The following is a 20,580-nucleotide window of genomic DNA, read 5'->3' as shown; positions in this document are numbered from 1 at the left end:
TTTTAATAAGTATTGTGTGGAGAACGAGCAACGTAAACATTAGTGGACGTTGCAAAAGAGTACTACAAACTGTGCGTCTGTCAGATGACGTCATCAACGGAGGACAGCGTGTTATAAACAGTGTTGCCAGATTGGGCAGTTCTCCCGTAATTACGTTTATTGTTAACATGTTTCACATCTTTTATCGAATATTTTAATGATTTAATGTGTAATCTTTTTGATATCTGGAGTTCATTTATTTATAAATGAAAGAAAATCTGTTCTACTTGACATCTTTATCGTTAATGCTAGTTATTTGCTAATGTCACTATTAATCTTTTAAAACATGTATTCAACACCTATAAAAACAAAACATAAATGCGAAATAAATCAAAAAGGAGAAATACAATGATTGATAATAAAAAGTAAAACAAGAGGTAATTGATATGACATTTAAATGATTTAAAAAAAATGTTTATTCAACCTTTATTCAATCAGGTAAATCATTACCATAGCACAATACAATTTTTATTCACAAAGTGCTTTCACACAACCATGGTTGAAACGACGCACTGTACACGAGGAGTACAATTTAAAACCCAAGACATAAAAATATGATCAAATACAACTGAAACAGGAATAAAAATAGTTCTTATCCAAAGTAACAACGTGGGGGAAAAAATCAATGCTCTTTATAAGAGGAGAGAAAATGGATAAAATATAATTTAAAGATGATTCACAGATTATGAAAGGAAGTGCAATTATACAACAATAAACACCAGACAATGTGCATAATTTAAGCTTCAGGGGTGGAGGTTGTGGAAACTTTGTGGAAAGTTTTGTGGCATTTTTGATTGATGAACATTAATGGATTGAGTTAGATTGGAATGAGGCCAGTTTTCATCGGCTTTGTGCTGGAAACTGTCAGTCCGATCTGGCAACCCTGTACAACGTGTTGTTCCATTCTGGGAGCGATCATGTCTTCAGAGGAAGCTTTTAAAGTAAGTCTACCTGATTTCGTCGAACTTTCCGTCTCTTTTGGGGTGTTTTATAAAGTTTTCTGATGTTTTGCCGTGACGGATGAGCTCGGACCCGGTTGTTCCGAGCCCGCCTCGCCGCAGACCAGCTGATCGCGGTCCCCCGGTCCTGCCTCTTGCAGGTGTCCTCCCTGCGGGGGAAAGTGTCCCTGATCACCGGGGCCAGCTCGGGCATCGGAGCCGGAACCAGTCTGCTGTTCGCCAAACTGGGAGCCGTGCTGGTCCTGAACGGCAGAGACGTGGAGAACCTGCAGAAAGTGGCCAGGCAGTGCACCGAGTGTGGAGCAGCAGAGGTACACAAGCAAACCTGCAGGTGTGCACAGACTGCACGCTGGATGGAGCAAGTAATCTGATTACTGCATGGGTGCATTTTGAATTCCTTTTCTCACTTTATGGTGAGTTGCATGACAAGTCACATGTTTGGCGATTTTTCATCCAATTACATAATATTCAGGAATAATAACAAATAATTTTTCTAAAAGTGACCCAGAATTACTGCTCAGTGATTTTGAAGTTTAACAGGATTCTTGTACAAAATTCCTTGGTGGTTTAGTTGATGAGAGGTTGGAGAATGGTTTGATCAGAAGAGTATCTCATTCAGTAAATAAGTCATGTCTAATGTCACCATAGTTTAACATGTACATACCTCGACTTCATCATCAGCTAGTAATACTAAATGTTTATGAATAGATGAATTGGTAATAAACAAGACCTTCAAGACACATTTCATAACCTTTTCCTCTCATCAGACGTTCACGCCAACACAAGGAGCCCAAAAGACTTTCTTTACCACTTTGCGGTATCTCCAGCTTGCCTCCAAGCATCAAGTTTCTATGGACCCAAACTCTGGAACGCTATGGACAAACCATTTCAATTTCTCTCTGCCCCTTTTTAAGGCTAAATTAATTAATTATCTCCTGTCCAATTGTATCCCAGTGATATGGAGATGTTGTGTGGTTTACGTGACTGTTTTTTGTCTATATTTTCTCTCTGCTTGCATTTAATTACATGAGACTTTTAAGGAAACGTGTGCATTTTCAGCAATTTTATATTATGAACTTAATCCAAAATACAGTGAAATGTCCATATAGTTTTGTTTTTGCGGAGAGATCAGAAGTCCTATCTCCCACAGTGTTTGTCTTCTAGCTAATGTTTGCAGAGGTCTGTTACTCCTCAGTGCACAGGACGTCTGCTCTCCCAGCTTAGAAGCTCTTATTACTGATCTCTTTCAGTGTCCTGTTACATCTTCACATCATTGTAAGAGTCTGATTCTTCTTTGTAATTGTCGGACTTTCCAAGGCCGGACATACAGTCATGATTCTCCTGGTTGCAGACACTAGACAGACAAGATGCGATGAACTTACTCAATAAAAACACCATCCAGTGTTATTTCATGGCAGTAACCTTTACCATGTGCTTCCAGTAGCTGCTGATCAAAACAGGCGTTACAACAGTGAGCCCCCCCCCCCCATCTTGCTTTTTACGCCATGTTTTGTCAAACTGAAGGAAAGAGGCTCCAATCCGGCCAACCAAACCCCATGATCAAGAAAAGCCATGCGAGATGATTATTCTCGGTTTTGCTTGAACAACCATTAAATAACACCAATAGCCAGGAGCGTGAGGCAACACAAGGTTTTTTTTTTGATGTGAACAGAAAGTTGTCGCGTGCTTGTTGCAGCCGCTGCTGGTTCCCGGGGACCTGACCGACGAGGAGACGGTGAAGAAGACGGTGGAACAAATCGTCGCTCGCTTCGGCCGCCTCGACGTCCTGGTGAACAGCGCCGGCATCCTGGCGATGGGCAGCATCGAGACCGCGGACCTCGCCCAGTACGACAAGGTCATGAACATTAACGTCAGGTGAGTGGGCCGGTGAGACGAGACCGAATGCGGTGCACGGTGGATCAACCTTCAAACCTTAAACCGTCATTATCAATGTGACTCCCAACTGCCAACGAAGATCACAAAGTCCAGTGCAAGTGTTCCCCGATGCTCCGTTTTAAAATGTTTTTATTTTTTTTTTTTAACATTGTGTTGGAACTCCAGCAGAAGTCAGTTTCCCTCTGTGAAGCAACATAACATGTTTTCACTCAGTCTGTTTACATAAACACACTAACTCATTGATCAGGTAAACATCATATTCTTTTCATATTACAGCCGTTGTCTAATTATAGCAGGTCCAGCAACAAACATAAATCAATAATGAACGGAAAACATGTCAACCAGGGTTTTTCACATTTCTGCAGTGCATCAGATTATTGACTTTAGTCGATTACTTTTTTTCTGCTCATATGAGCTGACTCTTCTTAGACGGCAACAAAAACCCATCAGAGAAGCTTTGTTGTTTCCAGAACATGTGGTTTACGTGTTCTTTGATAGTCCGGCTGCCTGGTTTGTCAGCCATTATGAACACTTTATAGAAACATTAATAGAGTCCATGTTTGGAGGCTCATTAAACCGAGATGAGGAGGAACAATATATTTGTTGCAGCTGTTGTTTTGTTAAAAAAACAAACAAAAAAGGCCATTTTCCCAGCATTTCTCACAAACTGAAGACAGAAAATTGATGGAATGATTGACAGCGATACTCAACTAGTTCTTCGAGTCCGGACCTGAACGTTGTTGAATGAAAGTGTGTGTTTATGTGCGACACAGTCAGACATAGGATCAGGTGACATCGCCCTCGGCCTTGTGTTTCAGATCTGTGTATCACCTCACCCAGCTCTGTGTGCCGCACCTGATCAAAACCAAAGGCTCCGTCGTCAACGTGTCCAGCGTCAACGGACAGAGATCAGTGGGTGTCTGTAGACTCTTCAAACAGCGGCAGCCAGACAAATGTGTTCACTAGATGTCATGGATGTTCCCGTGTGATTTCATTCTGTCTCTCTGTTTAGTTTCCTGGAGTGTTGGCGTACTGCATGTCCAAGTCCGCCATCGACCAGTTTACACGATGTACAGCGCTCGGTAAGTGGTCGATATGATGCAATGCGAAACCTATCGCGCACATGCAAAAAGTGGCAATATTTATTCAGAAGGGCACGGCAAAGATGCAAAAGCTGTGACAAAAAAAAAAAAAGCAAGAAAAAAAAAAAGCAAAGCGGAAGCTGCAACGAGCAAAAAGAACCTGCAACAGAAATTGAGAAGCTACAGCAGGAAGGCAAGAGGAGGCAGAAGCTGAAGTACGAAAGGAAAAGCAGCAAAAAGAAAGCAAGTGATACAATGAGGAAGCAGAAGCTGCAACACCAGAGCAAAAAACTTCAAGTGAGTGATGGAGGACTTGATTTTTTCCCAGACCGAAGGTTTTGAAGAGAATTTGAACATTTGTGTCACTTTAATATCGCCACTCTTGTGTTAATGTTCTAGTTTTGGCATTATGGGTAAGCTTCAGGTGTTTGCTCCTTTATCGCCACCGCTGTGAAAAGACTCGATAATAACACGATGTGTTTTGTATTTCAGAGCTGGCATCAAAGCAAGTCAGAGTGAACTCAGTGTGGTAATAAACATTCACAGAACTCTCTGAAACCACTTTGCTCCTGCTGGAATCTTATAATACACATCATCTGATATTTCTCCATCTTCAGTCCCGGTGTCATCGTCACTGATGTCCACAAGCGAGCCGGCCTGGATGAAGAGCAGTATGCTCAGGTGAGAAACGTTTCGACGAGCCGAAAGGAGATGCACACTTCGTCTCCCGCTCCATCCTCACTCTTTTTTTCTTTTTTTAACTAGTTTCTCGCGAAGTGTAAGCAGACGCACGCTCTTGGCCGACCGGGCGAGGTGGAGGAGGTCGCCCACGCCATTGCCTTCCTGGCGTCTGACGCCGCCAGCTTCATCACCGGGGTCAACCTGCCCGTCGACGGCGGGCGTCACGCCATGTGTCCGAGATGATCTGCTCACTTCTGTCCACTAATAAAGTGCTCTCCAACTCAGGACTGGTCCTGTTTGACGTTGAGTTAAACACTGCAAAAAGAAATGCCCCGACTTAAAGGTCGTGATGTCAAGCCGACGTCCATGTTTTTAGAGATCAGTGGTCGCCTCGGATAACCCCAGCCTGTCCTGCATCCAAAGCTCTTGTCAGCTTATTACCCAACAAAAAAAAACCCCCAGGATGCTGGAGGGTTGAATTATTGTAACGCAACCTTGCAAAATGTTGAAAAAAAACCCCAACTAACTGCTCTTTCTAAGTCCCAATTTACACAACATTTCAATTGAGAACACGTCGTTGCGCGAAAATGATGTCCCTTTACACGGAAATAGCAGAAACACTGAAAACGATGTAGTTTTCATGTTGGGCCACTAGTGGGTGCTGTTGGTTGTTTTAGTAATTAAACCAAACACGTGCGTAGAGAATAATACACTAAAGAAACGGTAACGACGGAAAGTGCACAGTCATTCATATGGACAGATGGAAGTTGAATTGCCATTACAGGTGAAAATGGAAAATTTTCATTGTGTTTTGGGCGTCCATTTACACGACGTGGCCCTACGTGAAAACATTTTCAGCGTTTCCGCCATGTCTGTGTAAATGGACGTTGTTTTCAAAACGTTGCTGTGTAAATGCAAATACTTCAAAAAAACCTGATGTGTTTACGCTTGAAACGGTTCTGTAAACGAGGCCCAATGTTACATGCTTCACCTTTTAAAATCAATTTCTTTACATTTCTCCACTTGTGGAATGAGAATTTTTGATCTTTTATCTGCTGACTCTGTCATGAAGGCTGTTTTGATGAAGCAAAAAATAAAAAAATAAATAAAAAAATAAAAAAATAACAACAACTTGGATGCCACTCATCAACAAACCATTTTATTGAATTATCTGTTCTCCATGGGCGTGGTGTCTGACCAGACTGTACTTTAATGAAGGCCTTACCTTCACCGTGGCACAAAATGTGCTGAAAATGTGACTGATGCCTGGTTCTGTGCTGAAAACGTTAAGAAGCAGGATTTAAATAAAACTTAAATATAGAATCCATGGATAATACAGATTGCATAATTATACATTTAGACAGAACACCCCCCCCCCCCCAAACAAACGCTTAGTATTGTACAAAGAATAATGAAAAACAAAACTTGAAAATATAACTTAAGAAAAAATTCCTGTGTGTTACAGTCTTCCCTTTCTGCAGCTTTGCTGGGAGCTGACGTGGGTTAGTCGCCTCGGCGTCACCGGCAAACAGGTAACAAACAGCCTGCCCGCTGTGAGATGAGAGAGGCGCCGAACGAGGTAGCATCTTGACACGCCATTTTAACAGGTTTTTTTTTTTTTTTCCCCCCCACCACTTCACACCGTAGAAAGGTTTTTGCTCCTCTGGAAAAGTCGCACACAGCAGTTTTGTGAGTGTGAGGATGTCTGTAGGAAAGCTTGGCGAGGCTCAGAAAAGTCTTACCTGGAGTGTTTGTCCGTGTCACACTGTGTACCTGAACCACTGGAGAAATCTCGAAAGGCCGTGAAACGATAACTATTGCACTTTGCGACAGTACACGTACATGTATAAATAATACTTCAAATGTTAGAAGAGGCATTACTGAAGTGGCAGATGTGCAGACATGTCCGTTTCCTTCGAAGAAAAACTATGATACAACCCGGTCCGAGAGGCGGAAACCCTATAACGGCGTCCAGGTCTCGTATTCCTCAAACAAGTCTGTGAAAAAGGAGCTTATTCTTGTTTACCGTAGGCTGAGTAATGCCAGAAGTCTCATCTCTGCAGTCCGAGCATATTTCGTGGAGAAAACAAAACAATTTTTTTTTTTTTTCCCAATTGGTGGCTATTAAAGAAGCACCAGAATAGGCTTCAGTCTCCCACCCCGTACATCGCCGTCCTTTGTGATCCTCGCAGTCAAGTTCCCAAACATCTCAGAGGAAGCACACAGGTCCGACCTCCAGGTGGTACCGCGCGCCGGGTTCCGAGCTGGGCAGGTTGTACACGTCCACTACGGGCAGTAAGTTTGGGTCCTGACTCTGGAAGATGAAATGAGTCTGATGCCAGCGGCCATCTTTGATCTGAAAGTCATTGTTGTAACAGGTCAATGGATAAATAATCACGTTTGTCTTACTTTTACCGTATTACGCTAATGATTAGTCTTGAAAAGATCCTGACAATTTTGTAATAATATGTAAATATGGCTGCATTTCTCAGAAATCAAAGCTTTTTTAACGAGTTTTGTGCAGTTTGCATATCAAAAATAGGTATAGTTGACGTTATAGTGTAAACTCTCTCTTAATAATGGATGTAAGAAAATCTTCAATTGTTTTTATTACATTACTGGTAGTTAATACATCATTGGCCACTATCACATCATTGATTTCTACATGCAGACATGAAAATTGGCGATGAGGGCCGAACCACTCACCCCGAAAGATGACAACTGTGTAGTTTGAAGCTGCAAACTAGTGGGAAACACTTCAATAGAAATGATTTTGATGTGTTATTACTTACAACTGCTTAGTATTTGTTTAGTTAGAAGTTATAATATGGATCTATTTTGTAATTCTCTTTAATTTGATAAGGTTTGCTGCAGTGAAAGTGGAAATGTTTTTTTTTACTTTTCGATTTAAATCAAAGGTCGATGTTTCATCCATCTTTACACAAAATTGAAGATTTTCTCCTTTAATATTCAGATGGGTTAACCTGTGATACTAAAAATGATCTAATTTGTTATTAGAAGATTGAATTATATTATAAATATCATAAAAGCAATCATTAATAAACGATCAAAACGGACATCTTTTTGTCACATTTTGCATTCTAAAGGTCAAAACATTCACACATTTATTTCTTAACAGGGCATAATGTTGCAAAATACCCTTCACTTTGTATAAAAGTGGTAAAATGACTGAGGACGCTCAGACTTTTTGAGTATTTGCTCATATACTCATTTCATATACTTTGATATTTGTATAACTGAATGTTTAAATCAATGTAACGTTAGTTGAACAATCACTGGGACTGAAAGTGCATTCATCAGTTATTTTACCCGAGCCCGCTCAGATTGCACATTAACACTGACTTCCCGTGTTGTGACACGTACCCAGCAGTCGTCCCGCGGTACGAGCGGCTCCAGGAGGTCCCCCGCCTGGATCGTCTCTCCCGTCCAGGCTTTGAAGCGCACGGCCTTGGATGAGGGTTGCAGCGAGGGTCCGGCCGCCCACACGGGCGTGTTGAGGCAGTGAATAGTGATGTGCTGCACGGCCTCGGTGCTCAGGAGGTGGATGAAGTTCATCTGGATGCGACCCACTCCGACCTCCAGCTGTGAAGCGAGGAGGTTCGTTTTGTTAACGGTCACATTTCCACGTATCCTATTAAAGATCACAATCTGGAGGATCGTGGCATTGGATGTGAGGATGTGTGTGGGTTGTTTTTTTTTGCCGTTGAAATTTAAACAGCGTGAAGCAGAAGTGCATCTAAAATGTCAGTGCTTCATTAATTATGACCATCACCTGTGTGCACCCTCTGGAGGGAAGGTTGCCATGGTTACCACATCCTCATCTTCTTCTTCTGAAACACCCCTGAGACAAAATAGTGTCTGGGTTGAGTTTGGTAACCCACTGAGTGTGCTCCAGAATATATATAATTCCGTCTGGTCTCATTGTGTCGTGTTGTCTGAGCAGAGTTTGATGATACTTCTCCTATTGTGAGTCTCCGACCAGAAGTTTGCAATCCGCAGGTCTGAAGCAGCATGTGGCTTTCCAGCGTCACTGTAGTAGCTTCCTGTTGCTTCCCACATATTTATATGCAAATAAACCTTATTTATTTCATTAGTAATTTTGTTTCACAGCAGGCAAATCTACAAAAATCACTTGGATTTTGTAGTTCAAGGTGGAAAATGACACTTAAATTGAAAGGATGTGCCAATACTTATAAACTAAATGTTACATCACTTGCTATTATGTCACCTGTCTGGTACCATTTGCAGATTTTTGAGATTATAACTGTCTGTATGATAATACAGGCTTGAAAATAAAAATCTACACAGTACCAGTAGTAGTCGTACATAGTAATGTTGAAAGTAATAAACAGCCATAAATGCTGTAATATTTAATTGTAGCTATGAAACTTGATGGAAGCCACAGTTTGGGAATTCACAGTGAAACTTTATATAGATGTTTATTAGCTGTGATATCATGGTTCTGAATGTTAAATATGTTTTGCTGCTCCAAAGCAATGTTCATCACATTATAGGTTGGAGAAAAAAATAATTCTGCTTTGGTAGTGAAGCTTGCAGACTCCTGACCATCATGTGAGATCTGGTCAAAAATGTATAGAGACAGTGAAAAGTGGTGAGCAGCAAGTGCCAGAGAAATTCTGTATACCGTAATCTGAGTTTATGAGTATAATATTCTAAACAGAAAACAACAAATAGTCAATAATAGTCACAGTTTAACCCTTTAAATGTCATGTTTCAATAATCTTGTTTGACATAAGCTTAAAATAATCCTTATTCTTTCAACACACCGTATAAATATCGGATGACTTCTGGAAAAAATTATTCAATTGCATTTTTATTGATATTTTTCTATATCAAATGTTTAAAATAGGCTTATTCTAAACACATGCAAAAAAGGACGGCTTTTGAAAACTAATATAACTTTTAATTAACATGAAGTGCAAAGTGTCCACATTACACCCACCAGGATACAGGATTATTTCCCACCGTAAAAAATGCATTTGAGCAACAAAGCAGTTTGCTCTTCCAGCAATATAAACCTATAGTGAGATTCTAGTGACATACTGCCTTTTGGACTTTATTCACAAATACTTAATATATGACTTTAACACAACCTAATTTCTCTAGTATGATTCAGTCCCACCCCAGTGCCCCCAATACAAACATTAATAATGACGAGCTTGAAAAGCTGGTAACAGCTGCTGTGAGACGGGATGAGCCACATCTGGATCACAGACTGCGCCTCGAGTGTTAATGTCTGTCCCAATTACTTCATTTACTGATGACGCACTAAGTGGGTCAGTCCATTTCTGTGTCATTGTGTGAGATCCGATTTATCTTGTTGCCTGTAATTTACCCCCAATAAACACAGGAAGGCCAGAGGAGAGGAGAAAGAGTGACATGCCAACACTGCAAGTCCCTCACGGAGCCTCGGCCAAGTCTGAAAAAGATTTACTGCATGACTAATCCATCCTAATAGTGCTAGAATTCATTATAAAGAGCCATAAAGTGAACAGCTGTGCTCTTTTCTTCATTGTGACAAAATCAAACACTTGATAGAAAAATGTTCTCATGTTGTTTCTGCAACGACATGAGAACATTTTCCACCAGCGGCCATGCATTTGATATGTACAGACCATCCGCAGACTGTGAGAAGTGCGCTCGTCTCTATCCAAGCGGTTCTTTATTCATATTTTATTGGCCCTTTTATGGAGCTGAGACAAAGGGATGAAAAATAAAGACCGCTACCTTGGAAATTGTGACGGGTTTCAGGCAAGTCTGTCCTCCAGCCGTGAAGTTGCACGTCACCTCAATGGTGTCGGCGGCGCAGCCCAGGTTCGGGTCAACCCAGTAGGTTCCTGTGGAACCGGAGCGGAACAGGAAGGATTGGCTGTTTAGCCAGAGAGGATTCAGTACGCAGACAGTAATCGAAGAACTCCTCCTCCTTACCGTCGAACAGCCTCTGCTCACAGTTGTAGAGGTCTCGGCAGATCCGGGCAGGGTTGTCGTGGGTTCCCAGCGGGTTCTTCAGTCTCTGGATCAGAGTGCTCAGATGCTGCAGGGTCTTAAAGATCTCTGTGCCCTGGTCTAACATGGGCAGCTCCATGCTCTGATAATTCTGCCAAGAACAAAAAAATTTTTACAAAATTCAAGAGGTTGGCATGGATTTCTTCAGCATCATGCACTCGTCCATCTTCTTTGTCCTGTTCAGTGTCCTAGCAAACTCTCCTTTAAGACACAGATAAAATCAAGTCACATCGACATAGACCGTCATGAGACATGTTAGTTTTATGCCACTGATAGTTAGTTTTACGCTATAGGTTGCTAATTTCACCCTGCAGATGGTTAGTTTCCCACAGGTCTCTAGTTTTACCCTACAGATTGTTAGTTTTATTCTACTGATGTGTTGCAGTAGCATTCCTGCAAAGGCAGGGTACACCGTGTATAAATCACTAGTCCATCACAGAAAATCACACATTTTAACACCCATGTGTAGTTTATGAACCTACAAACTCCACATGGAAAGGTATTGAACCCAAGACCTTGTCACTATGAGGTGAGAGTGCTAACCACTCTTCCACCGTGCATCACCGTGCCAGTGTGTATTTTTACTGATTTAGTCATGGAGGCCTACATCTAAATCCAGAACAGAACAGAAGTTTGAAGTCAGAACGCTTGCATTGTGACGAGATGATGAGTTTTTGTAAGACAAAATCACAGAGTCACATTTTAATTAGATTTTTTTAAAAGCTGACTTTTACAAATAAAACTGAGCTTTTAATTTAAAATCTCCTCGTGTTTCTACTCAGTCTAAGGAACTGAATGTGCTCCGAGGATAAAAATTTAAGCTTGATACTGTGAACTATTGGCTTTAACTAAATTTGATTGATACTGTTTTATCTCCACAGACGTGAACAATGAAGCTGATGCGAAATTACAACCTCTCAATGTCAGAGGCCTGGCAGCTGTGAAAAGGCCAAAGAGAAGTTAAAATATGCAGCTTTAGACAGACCATTAACTGGAAAGCTATAGAAAAGGAGTCATCAGAGATATATTTATTTTTTAAATAAGAGAAATAAGAAGCTCTACAAAACTGACCTCCTGCCTCAGTACAGCATGGGAATCAATAATGACTTGAAAGGCCGCACCAAGAGCTTCATTCCTCTGTCAGAGAAAGACAGCATGGCAGTAAAGTAACCATGTCTGTCATCATTTTCACACAATAATAAGTTAACGATACTTACAAGTGAGAGGAAAGAAGTGGGTATGCCCTGAAAACCAAGAAAAGTCTGTATTATGTATGTATACAACGCTAAAACCTGCATTTCTGTGGCTTTATGGTGTGTTACTATTCATGAGGCATCTCTGGAAATCCTAATCAACGCTGTTGTTAGTGATGCTGCTCAATTCTCTGACAATATGCAGACACAATAATGATTACAGAGGAAATGAGGCATGAATGCACAGGAAATAAAGCATATCAAATGCAGGAAAGAAAAGCCGCCAGCAAAGCGCTGCTTGTATTAGATCACAGCGGATAAAAGCAGGTCAGACTAGTTCATTTATCCTCGAAAGAACACAGAGTGCTTACAGTGTACCAAGGAAGGCCACGATTCTCTTCAAATCATCATCCATCAAAAATTATTTCATACTTTGTTTTAAGTAGAAAGTGTGTGTAGACATTAGGCTACTCTTATTATTAACTCTATAAAGGGAAGGACTGACGAGGCAAACGCAGAAGGAAGTGAAATTCATTGTTAGAAATACATTCATTTATCCATCTTTTATCTAGGAAGAGGCTTTAAGGTAAAACCGTCGGTTTGCAGCGTTACTTTAGTGACAAATCAGTCAGCAAATAAAGCCTCGTTTACACATTTCAAATGAAAAGCGCAAAACATTTTCTGCTTTTGTTTTGGAAATGTTTTGCATTTACACAGCTACGTTTTGAAAACGATGTCCGTTTCCACAGAAACAGCAGAAATGCTGAAAACAATGTAATTTTCATGCTGGGCCACTAGTGGGTGCTGTTGGTTGTTTTTGTAATGGATCACTGGTTTTAGCTTCTTGTGACCTTTTTAAAAACCTCAACATCTCCAAAACTAAAGAAGATGTCAGCTGAATGTGACTTAAATCAATCACTGAAAACAAGAACTCACCGGTGGTCCAGGAGGTCCGCGAGGACCGGGATACCCCTGAAAAACACATCTGCACATTAGCTTTAGATTTATAACCCTGGCTGTTTTATTTAGGTTGATATACACCAATCAGCCATAACATTATGATCATTAATAGAAGTGATTAACAGTTGTCATGGTCCATGTTTGGTCTGGTGTTTTTGACATGAGTCTAACTCTGGCTCTGGTTTCAGGCTTCTCGCTTTCCCCTCCTCAAGTCTGATTGCGCTTCCCCACCCTCATGTCTTTCACCTGTACCTGAGTGTGTGATTAGCTGCACCTGGTGCCTTTAGTATTTAAGAGACTTGTCTTGTGTGCTCTGGTTGTTGGTTGGTCTGCGTTCCCGGTCTAGTGTTTTCTGTGTCGGTGTCTCTGAGCGACAGCTCCTCTGTAGCCTTTGGGCATTGCGCTGCTATTCGAGGAAAACTTTTGGTTTTTGGACTTTTTGTTTGTTTTTGACAAATAAAACAAGTTTAGTTCTTGCAATGGCGGTGTCGGGGAATCTCTCGAGTCCACGTCACCCAACCCACACGTGACAGATTTTCGCTTCATCAGTGCACCTGTTGCATTAGTCCTCTCGGGGAAAATTTGGCTTTAAAATATTTGGATTTGAGCCTGACTCAAGTGGGTCAGAGCTTTTTCCAAAACGGTACCGCCTGTGGGGTATTCCTGCTTTTCACTGGTCCACATCTCTCAAAACTAGTCAAAGGAAAAGTGGTGAAATGGGTTATAAAGCGCCATTGTGGGCCCATGGAGGCCCATCTTACACCCTCCAGGACTTCAATGACCTGCTATGAACAGATACCACAGTACACATACAGAGGTCTGGTGGAGGTGGTATGTTGAAGGGGGAAAAGTTTAATATTAGCCACATGGTCATAATGATATGGCTGATCTGTGTCCTTCATCCGTTCTTTTGAAACTGTGCAAACGATGATGACGGAGCCTCGGTGGTGGATAATTACTTACCCGTGGTCCTTGCAGGCCCTGTTGGGGATCAGAGAAAACGAAATCAATAATCCTGGTAGACAATCCCACAATTACAAAATGAGTGTGCGGCAGAGCAGATATATTACTTCTGCATGCACAGCGTAATGCCATTTTTGTGCTGCCAATTCAACAGACCGTCTTTATCTGCTTTATTGTGAACCAGCCATTGAAGTGGCCCCTTGCTTCCTTTGCAAGCCTACACTCTGAAATCTTATTTCCCCACAGCAAATCCCATTTTCACACAGCAAACCCATACATGAATGTTGACGTTCTTAAGAGCGGGCCTGTGAATTATGCCTCTGTATGAGCGCTCAACAAACCTCTTAAAACGCTGGAGATGAGCAAGCAGCCAACATTTATCACCCTGACAGGATTTCCACAGCAGCTAAGTGTCACTGCGAGTGTAACAACAAACAGTGGAACACAATAGGAAATGAAAAGTGCTGTGGGCGAAAAGGAGGCTGAGTGGTGTGCTGTCTCCATACTAAGTATCCTATTCTGTGCTCACAGTACAGACAGAAAGGGATCCATCAAAGGCGGCGCCACGCACCGTCTCCCCCCGACTCCCTTTGTCACCCTGGGGTCCCTGATGGAGAGAGAGAAGACAGAGGATCACTCCATCACTGCCACAAACGCAGAGGGAAGTCACATAAAGCGTGGCAGATAGGCTGAGATATGAGGAACATACAGGATGACCGCTGGGGCCGATGATGCCGACGGGGCCCAGAGCTCCTTCCATACCCTGGAAAGCAGATCCGTGTTAGCGTCTGAGGACACGTGTGATGGAGAGTCTCATGGAGCAGGTTCTTATTTTTCACAGCAAATGTGCGGTTGGTGAGAGTTCAGAGCCACTGGCGTCGGCTCAAACACTGCAGAGTTACCAAGACATCATTAATCTTCATCTCACCATCAGACCACGTGGTCCTCTTGGTCCCTGTATGCCCGCCGAGCCAGCATCTCCAGGGGGGCCCTAGGAACACAGATAGTGGATGAGACCGGGTGTTATAGAAGGTCAATGACCTTTGTTTGACCTTCAGTATACTGTAACATTGGGCTATTTGTTTAAGGACTTGGAGGAACTCTGTTATGTTGCAGTTTATTTGGAGTGAGACTGCTTCCTTGTCTCGGTTCTGGTTTTGTCAGTCCATGACTCATTCTTGAATGGGCCGGACCGGTAAAATAGTGCCACAATAACATCTAAATCTAAACTTTTTAAGTTTTTCTTTGTTGTGGTGTCGACTTATAAGTTTAGAAAAAAATTGGTACAGAAAATGACAAAACTCTCAAGATAAAGCCAATTTGATTGATTCGTTCTGGTGCGAAATACAGTGAACTATGCTCTCATGATTTTTTATAATTTTTTTCAAAAGCAGATGGTTTCTTTTCAATTTTAATAATTTGCTTGGTCCTTTATTGGGCCGAGTTGGAGCCTCTTGCGAGCCTAATGTCTGACACGCCTGTGTTAGCCTATGTTCATTTTCCAAGCCATGTCTATATCACATAGTCTAATCTTGGATTGGTTTCTACATATTTTCTGTATTCATATCGAGGTTTTTCCTCTTGTCCATGTCTGCTTTTACATTGAATTTCTGGTGTTCCTCTCCATCTGGTGTCTCTCCTCTCTGATGAACCCTTCAGTGTTTCCACCTGCGTTTCATCAAACCCTTCCTCCCAGAGTGTGTTTGATAAAAGTCGGTCCATGTGTCTCTGCTGGTCGGTCCTGCTTTTGTTCCCATGATTTTTGATCCTTGTTTTTTGCCCCTCGTGTTGAATAAAAGATAACTTTTGGTTTGAACTTGGTCGGGTCCTTTGTCTACACTCCCTGACAAAAACAAAGTGCTTGAGAAATGAGTTTTAAAACTTTGGGGAAAAGTTTTGATTTTTGCTTTTTACTTTGGGAAAGGAAAAAAGAAAAAGATCTGTAGCTCACACAGATATATATTTTCCGTTCTCACATTTTACTGTTAGCCTTAATTATTTTTAATTAGCCTTAATTATAAGAAGCAACAGGCTTCCTGGACATTACATTATGGAAGTCTGTTACTCTGATTCGGCTTTTCATTCTTTACATTTCTTCTCTTCGTTGTGTTATTTTGAGGCCCTGCTTATTTCAAGTCTTATATATCACAACGGCACCTGTAGTGTACTTACCTGTTTGCTAATATTTACATTTTTTTGTCACTTAAATATTTATTGAAAAACCTATAACCCAACAACCAATGCCACTAGGGATATGCCTTCATGTTATACTAGCTTTAAAGATTAGATTTAAAGACAAGTTTGTACAATTCTCGTTGTTCATAATCCAGTTTGTCCTTTAAGTCTGTTAAACAGTCCATTGCTTCCACTTTTTCATCAGTTTTGCTTCTTGGAGTCTGAGTATGTGCATTTGCTTTTTTCTTAATTTTTTTATTTACCAAATACTTGTCATTGAGTGGGATCTTTTGGGGGGGGGGGATTTTACAAAGATATAAGACCAAACAACTTTATTTCTTGCAATTGCATTTTCATGAATAACAAAAGTTGTGTTCATTTGAGAAGATTATGTTACTGAACTAGTTGTGCAGGTATGACCATCCGGTATGTTTTTATCTGTGAGAATAAAAACGCCACTATATAATTTTGTCTGACCTTTTTGTCAGAAGAAGCAGGGTGAAGCTACTTTCTGCGTACCTTTTAGAAGCAAGTCATCCCTGCTTTTTCAGTTGGCCGCTGCTTTATGTCGTCTGGTCCGGGAGTGTTTCAGTGAAATGTCATTTCAAATCTGTTGCCATCAAATTGTGTTACTGTGGGAGTGTGAAGACACCTCATCCTCACACCTCAGCCCACTCAGAATTAATATGTTAGATGAAAAATATATATATATATATATTTCCAGATATCTTAAAAGGCACCAACAATTCTGTGGTGGAGTGGATAGCAAGACGTTCAAGTCAGCTGGGATCATCTCTGGCCTGCTCTGATCCTATTTGGATAAAATGGCATGAAGATGAATAAACTGAACATCCGGTGTTTTTCTTCCCACCGAGTGAGAAACGTTGTCATGTAAACAGGGTCTAAATATCAATCACGGTGCACATTTTCTGTCCCGTCTGTTTCACACCGCCTCTCGTTTCAGTCGCCTTGACTTCTCTTCCTCGTGTCTGATTGCCGTTTCCTGCCCCGATGTCTCTCACCTGTGTTCACTCGTATTCATTAAACGGGTTGCTTGTCTTGCAGCCTGCTCTGTCCGACCTTTTTGAGCCCTTCAATCTTCACATGTGGGGTGAAACCTTCCCTCACGTATGTGTTTGTGCAGTTACAAAAAGTTCAGCTCATTCAGCTGCTTATCGGCACATTAAACCGACCCGCACACAGCTGTAAACAATAAATGGTTTCGTAAGTTTAGAACACTGTTTGTCATCAAAACATGCTGAGATGGAGAGGTTTCACGGAAGAGATTACTGTCATTTTCAGACAGTGTAGAGGTTCAAAGGTTAATCAGCTTATTACAAATGCAACATTCCTCCAGGCTTTGAGATACTTTAACAGTTTGTTATGGAGCCTTTATGTGTGTATGTTAATGAGACAACTTTACTATAATTATTCCACCCCGCTGCCTCTGAGTAACATCAACCAGACTCACTCGAAGCTCATCTGCTTCAGACTCCTGTTTCCACTCTGGCCTGAGAAAATGAGGCGGCGTCACTATTGGGGTTTCTAAATGAAAGAGTTTGACTCTCATAACGCCTGCTCTGTTTCTTCAGCTGGTATTGATCTACAGTGCAGGAGTGCTATAAGTTAAACAGACGTGTCCTGCAGCAGATGTCATCCTGGGGCATGTTACAGTAATGCTTAACAGCCTACATGTCTCATCCTCCAAAAGACAATATAATGTTAATTCACATACATTATACATGCGAGAAAACTCATAAAGTACCACCTGGCCAGTTCAAATGTTTAAACTTTACCAAAGTACTTTAAATAAAAAGTGAATTAAAGCCGTGAATTAATTTTTTTGATTTTTTTTTTTTTTTTTTTCATGAGAGCTCCGGACCGATCATAGTGGGGGAATAAAACTTGGACGGCTCGTCTGCAGATGCGAACAGTTTACCTTTGGTCCAAACAGGCCAGACACCCCTGGAAATCCTTGTCCACCAGAATCCCCCTGAGAAATACAGAGGAGCAAAAGCACACTGAGCGCAACACGAACGTGAAGCAAAATAAATGAAGCAAAAGAAGGCAAACAAAATGGGAGCGCTCACGGGTTGCCCTTTAGCTCCATGTTCGCCTTGTTTTCCTGGGAATCCCATTCCGCCAACCGGGCCTCTCTTCCCCGCCGGGCCGCGTTGGCCTGGCAGACCTCGCTCGCCCTGGAAAACACACACAACATTACAATATATTTGTGTTGACGATTTTGGAATAATATACAACTATTAACACATCTGATATATAAATTTAACATCGGCTGCTTTTTTTAGTGTCCAGCTATTTTTTCTGTATATCAGCTGAGGTGTCAATCAGACGAATTCCACCTCTGGACTCATGTGATTTTTCAACAAGTAATCATTCTTGAGTAAAATGGTTGGAAATTACCTTTAACTTTCACCTTCAGCTTTCAGATTACCACCCAGGGAAGGTATGAAGTGATTATTTAATTGAATCTGTCAAAAAGGCCAAATAAAACCAGTACTCTAAAAAGAATCTATGTTTTCTTAAACAGTTTTACCATTTGCTTGTTGGTTTGGTGGGTCGATTGGAGCCTTTAGCCGGTTTTGGCTCATAAACCTTATATTTGACACTCCTGATTTATTCCATGCACAAACATCTCAGTCCAAACAATACAGTAAGTTTAAGACACTAGAAGTGTCACAGTTTCTGTTTTTCAAAATATTATTATTATTATTATTATTATTATGGAACCATTCTCAAGCTATCCAGAAAACTTAACATGTGAGAAATAATTGAATTTACTTATGATAATTGCATGATTGTGAGGAGGTTGACTCATTTGTGGCTAACAGCACACCCTTACCCATGTTCTTCAAATTTGCCAGAAAATACACAAAACCTACAATGCAAGTCCTGAAATTTGCTTTGAGTTCTTCACAGAAGCTGTGCTAGAAATATTTGCATCAGCTGAACTCTGCACCCTGCAATGCAGCCGCTGAAATGATCAGCCGTGTGCAACATTTTTAATTTTATGAGTCTGTCTGGTTTAAAGTCATTAGGCTGCAGTTATGGCTTAAGAGCGCCTGAAAGCAATTATTGCACAGTGGTGTAGAGCTTAGAACTACAGCCTCACAGTTTGTCTGCATGTTCTTTTTATGCATGCGTAGGCTTCCTCCAAAACTCCAAAGATGAGCAAGTATCTTTAAATTGTGAGTGTGTGTGTGTGTGTGTGTGTCCGCGCGTGTTGTGTGTTAGTCTATTCAAGGACTTGTCAGCTGCAGGAAAAGGCTTTAATATTGAGAATATTGTGAGCAAATCCTAACTCATAACGATCAGTATTGCAGTGATGATGCTGTTCCCACTAACAAACTGTGGAAAGCCTATACCTTTGCGTCACTAAAATATGACTGCAAACTTGATTCTCTCCGCTTGAGTAGAGAGGCCAAATGCTACATAATCGATACATAACACCACACTGTGTTTTTCACTGTCATGCATATTTGAATTTTATGTCATATTGGCAAGGTCATGCGAATCAAATGCTGCGTCCGCTCATTAATGTGTCACAACAGTAACTCCAGAAAATGACTGCACTAGGAGGTCTTGGGAGAGCTGCCATAACGACTTAATGCAGAGTTTGGCCTTTGGATTCAGAATGGGTTCCAAATATTAAGGCAGCACTACGCAGCCAAAAGGAGCCGGTGCCAGCAAATTAAAACTTGTTGGCAGGTCGTAATATTATTGGCAATAATTTTGCTTCTATTGTGATCTATAAAGATTTCTCTGCTGCAACTTTACATTAAGGGAAACTTTGTGAGCAGAAGCAACAAAGAAGACTTGGAAATGTTTCTCCATGACTCCCACCTTATGTCCAAAGAAGCCTTGATGACCTGGTAGGCCCGTCGCGCCAGTTTCCCCCTCCTGCCCTGGTGTCCCAGGTAGGCCCACCTCTCCGTCCTCTCCTTGCTCCCCCTGGACACAAGAGACAGATAAAAAGCATTGAGACGAGTGGCCTTTCTTTTGGTTCCAGGTCCACTGATGGTGACTTTACCTTCACTCCTATACTTCCATCGTTTCCAGGCAGGCCATCAACTCCAGAAAGACCCTCAAGACCCTCCCTGCCCACCACTCCACGGGGGCCAGGAGGACCCACAGGACCCTTGGGAGTGACACATTTTTCTGTTTTTATCTCATATAACCTATTTTGTGAGTTTGTTCTGCTGATGGGAGATGGATGAGACTTACTGGAGGTCCTCTGGTTCCAGCAGGACCGCTTGCACCTGATTTTCCTTTTTGACCCTGAAGACAAAAAGAGTTCATGTCTGACAGTGAGGACACGGCAGCATGTAAGAAAATACAGACCGGTAATAATGGATGACAGAAATTGTTTCTACACACAGAATCGAGCAACTATTTAAGTTTATCTCCTTACTTGATCACCTTTGGATCCTCTCAGTCCTGGTTGTCCTTTAGGCCCAGGATGTCCCTGGAACAGTCAAATAACCAAAACCGTCAACATGAAATCCAGCAAAAAAAACATTTTTCACTGAGCCGCCGTTTACACAATGTTTTCACGTGAAAATGCAA

The 20,580-nt window shown here is 41.5% G+C and overlaps 2 protein-coding genes across 3 annotated transcripts in view; one reads left to right on the top strand and one right to left on the bottom strand.

Annotated features, from left to right (window-relative positions):
• The first annotated feature begins 873 nt into the window (after positions 1 to 873).
• Positions 874 to 5,802, top strand: LOC308112019 (3-oxoacyl-[acyl-carrier-protein] reductase FabG). Of its 2 annotated transcripts, XM_080467198.1 has the most exons (8): positions 874 to 980; positions 1,139 to 1,309; positions 2,695 to 2,873; positions 3,713 to 3,806; positions 3,907 to 3,976; positions 4,469 to 4,505; positions 4,594 to 4,657; positions 4,742 to 5,802. In XM_080467198.1, exons 1-8 carry the CDS (start codon positions 957 to 959, stop codon positions 4,898 to 4,900), a joined length of 798 nt encoding a protein of 265 aa, XP_080323324.1. In that variant the 5' UTR covers positions 874 to 956; the 3' UTR covers positions 4,901 to 5,802. The 2 variants fall into 2 exon arrangements, with proteins under 2 accessions (XP_080323324.1, XP_080323323.1); XM_080467197.1 differs by lacking the exon at positions 874 to 980 and having other exon boundaries at positions 1,004 to 1,329; positions 4,742 to 5,745.
• Positions 5,803 to 6,309: 507 nt separating this feature from the next.
• Positions 6,310 to 20,580, bottom strand: part of col27a1b (collagen, type XXVII, alpha 1b) — an 80,082-nt gene continuing 65,811 nt past the window's right edge. Inside the window, exons 45-61 of the mRNA XM_080467199.1 lie at positions 20,426 to 20,479; positions 20,239 to 20,292; positions 20,045 to 20,152; positions 19,858 to 19,965; positions 18,087 to 18,194; positions 17,936 to 17,989; positions 14,750 to 14,812; positions 14,531 to 14,584; positions 14,393 to 14,428; positions 13,822 to 13,839; positions 12,835 to 12,870; positions 11,923 to 11,949; positions 11,777 to 11,842; positions 10,628 to 10,796; positions 10,427 to 10,536; positions 8,042 to 8,260; positions 6,310 to 7,013 (exon numbers count right to left, since the gene is read on the bottom strand). Coding sequence (XP_080323325.1) covers positions 6,867 to 7,013; positions 8,042 to 8,260; positions 10,427 to 10,536; positions 10,628 to 10,796; positions 11,777 to 11,842; positions 11,923 to 11,949; positions 12,835 to 12,870; positions 13,822 to 13,839; positions 14,393 to 14,428; positions 14,531 to 14,584; positions 14,750 to 14,812; positions 17,936 to 17,989; positions 18,087 to 18,194; positions 19,858 to 19,965; positions 20,045 to 20,152; positions 20,239 to 20,292; positions 20,426 to 20,479 — 1,431 coding nt within the window. The 3' untranslated portion in view covers positions 6,310 to 6,866. The remainder of the gene's footprint in view (positions 7,014 to 8,041; positions 8,261 to 10,426; positions 10,537 to 10,627; positions 10,797 to 11,776; positions 11,843 to 11,922; positions 11,950 to 12,834; positions 12,871 to 13,821; positions 13,840 to 14,392; positions 14,429 to 14,530; positions 14,585 to 14,749; positions 14,813 to 17,935; positions 17,990 to 18,086; positions 18,195 to 19,857; positions 19,966 to 20,044; positions 20,153 to 20,238; positions 20,293 to 20,425; positions 20,480 to 20,580) is intronic.

This window comes from Lipophrys pholis, assembly GCF_963383615.2.
Source record: "Lipophrys pholis genome assembly, chromosome: 7".
Lineage (NCBI taxonomy): Eukaryota > Metazoa > Chordata > Actinopteri > Blenniiformes > Blenniidae > Lipophrys > Lipophrys pholis.
The sequence above is the reverse complement of the archived record's forward strand: the minus strand, read 5'-3'. Positions and strand labels throughout refer to the sequence as shown.